Source organism: Vulpes vulpes, chromosome 2 (genome assembly GCF_048418805.1).
Source record: "Vulpes vulpes isolate BD-2025 chromosome 2, VulVul3, whole genome shotgun sequence".
In the NCBI taxonomy this organism is placed as follows: Eukaryota; Metazoa; Chordata; class Mammalia; order Carnivora; family Canidae; genus Vulpes; species Vulpes vulpes.
The window spans coordinates 21,545,831-21,548,671 of NC_132781.1; the positions used below are offsets into that span (position 1 = coordinate 21,545,831).

Sequence of the window (2,841 nt, forward strand, 5' to 3'; positions counted from 1 at the left end):
TGTGAAGATAAAATGCAACCATCTTGTGACAAAAATGACAAGTCAATGAGTCAAAAACATGATTTACCTTAATAAGGGCAGGACTCTCAATGGACAAGTAAATACCAAACTGATTAGAGAATCTTAGTGAAGACAGGTGGGATAAACAAAAATGAGAGGAAGCTTTCTGGTTGGACCAACACCCACCAGGGAGCATATATAAGAGCCTCAAAGCAAGAGGAGACATTTGTATCCCAGAAACCTCATCTTTGCAAGAAACCAGGAGCAAACCAGATTCTCAACACCATGGCTTGCTGTGTTCCCTGCTGCTGCAGCGTACCCACTGGCCCCGCCACCACCATTTGCTCCTCTGACAAATGCTGCCGGTGTGGAGTCTGCCTGCCTAGCACCTGCCCACACACGACTTGGTTACTGGAGCCAACCTGCTGTGACAACTGCCCCCCACCCTGCCATATTCCTCAGCCCTGTGTGCCCACCTGCTTCCTGCTCAACTCCAGCCACCCTACCCCAGGCCTGGAGACCCTCAACCTCACAACCTACACTCAGCCCTCCTGTGAGCCCTGCATCTCAAGCTGCTGCTGAATGATGATTGCTTTGCTCCATGCCTGACGATGAAGAACCCAGAAGCTGTCTATTCAGTATTCACTTGCCTGGGCAGTTTATCAGATGTTGAGGTAGACCAGATGGCCCAGATATGGAAAACCTACCTTTCATTTTAATGGGAAAAAAATTGAGACATTTTTTATGGTTATTCGGCTGAATAATCATTTGGGCAGGTGAACATCATCTATTATCAAAATACTACTGAAATCTGTCAGAGCTCTGACTATATTTTCTTGGTCATGTTGCTTCTTGGATCCTATTTCTTATACTGGATATTTTCATAGAGAAAAAAATTCTTGATGGGTTTTCCAATAAACTATTTCTCTGGCAAGATATGTTGTTTGTGTACATTCATTTTTTGGTATATTTCTTTAATTTAAAAAAGGTAAAGATAAGATGATTGTTTTATTTTTAAAACTGATTAGAAGAATGATTGGAACTAGCTAGCTTCCTAGGCTTCCTAACTTCAAATTGGTTATCTTTAATGTTCTCCCCTTTTCCTCATCCAAATACAATTTGGAGGTGAGACAATATTTATTTACCTATATTTTGCTGCGTAAATCACATTATTAATTCACATAATCCTTAAAACATCACTCATAGATGAGAAAAATGAAGCTTTAAGAATTGCTCAACATTCTCAAAGTTACTTAGTAAGAAATCCAGAATTCAGGTCTTCATATGTTTGACTTTAAAGCCCAACTCTTTCTACCAAATGACAGAGCCTCCAATACTAAGAGCCAGAAGTTGAGTGAACAGGTAGGACATCAACTTAAGACATGCAAGAAAAAAATTTAAATGTAAGAATCTTTAGCAAAATCATCATATCTGATTGTAATAAAAAAGGATTTATTGGCTCACAGATTAAAAGTAGCAGATATTGGGCAGCCCAGGTGGCTCAGTGGTTTAGCGCCACCTTCAGCCCAGGGCATGACCCTGGAGACCCAGGATCAAGTCCAGCATCAGGCTCCCGGCATGGAGTCTGCTTCTCCCTCTGCCTGTGCCTGTGCCTCTCTCTCTCTCTCTCTGTGTCTCATGAATAAACAAATAAAATCTTAAAAAAAAAAAAAGTAGCAGATATTCAGTTCTAAGATCTGGGTCATTTAGTGGGCCTACCAATTTTGACTTCACTTTTTGACTTCACTTTCCCTTAAGGAGAACTTAAGTAGAGTTCTAGAATCAGGGCACTAGGAATATATCTCTACTTGCCACCATCCTCTGCACAGAAGTTCAACCTCAGTGATCAACAAAATGCCAAAACTCTTCAGGTCATGAGCTAAGAAGTAGAGCTAGAGTCTTGATTAAACATGATTTAATCTATGCCTTAATTTTACTTCTTTTTACCAACCTACTTAATTTTATCTTGAGCAAATTATCCTTTTTCCAACCTTACTTAGAGAGAGAATACCTATATAATATATATATATATAACACATATAATGTATACATCTATGATACATGTATAATGTATATTTGTGTCATTCATATACAAAGGCACAAGTCAAAATCTGAAAAGCATTGAGCTAAAATCGAAAGAATATATGCAAAAAAAAAAAAAAAGGCAGGGCAAGGAAGCAAGGAAGGGACGAAGTAAATGCCTTTCAATAAACATGTTTCTAAATGCCCTTAGTGTGCCTGCCAGTCTCTCCAGAGAGGGATTTCTCAGAGGATCTCACAGGCTTGTTAGCGGTCTGAATGAAGAGAACTTAGCAGCCACAGGGCACATGGAACACAACCTACAATACTTCCAATAAGGGATTTAGTATATTAACTCATTTGTTTGGCCAATATTTCACGAGTGCTTCCCCTATGCCAGGCACCATATCTGTGCTAGAAGTATAAAGATAAAAGAAATGTTATTACCTAGAGTGCTCTCAAGTTTCTTTCATATCTGGTGAAAGACAAGTATGTTATTTTTTTTAAGATTTATATATTTATTTGTGGGGGGGGGGGCAGAGGGAAAGAACCTTCAAGCACACTCCCTGCTGAGCACAGAGCCCAAAATGGAGCTCAATTTCATGACCCATGAGATCATGGCTTGAGCCAAAACCAAGAGTCATATGCTTAACTGACTGACCCTACCAGGAGCCCCAAAACAGGTAAGTTATTATAATCACAACACATGTGTTCTACATACAGTGTATGAATATATTTATAATGCCATGTGGTTCCTGCCGTGACAAGGTGTGAGCAGTAAGGCATGCAAGCACACAGAGGAACTAATCCCAGATTTGGTGA

The 2,841-nt window shown here is 39.8% G+C and overlaps 1 protein-coding gene across 1 annotated transcript; it reads left to right on the plus strand.

Moving 5' to 3' along the window:
• The first annotated feature begins 234 nt into the window (after nt 1-234).
• Nucleotides 235-934, plus strand: LOC112918034 (keratin-associated protein 3-3). The gene has a single exon (XM_025996204.2). The coding sequence runs from the start codon at nt 286-288 to the stop codon at nt 580-582; it is 297 nt and encodes a 98-aa protein (XP_025851989.1). The 5' UTR covers nt 235-285; the 3' UTR covers nt 583-934.
• The last annotated feature ends 1,907 nt before the right edge of the window (nt 935-2,841 follow it).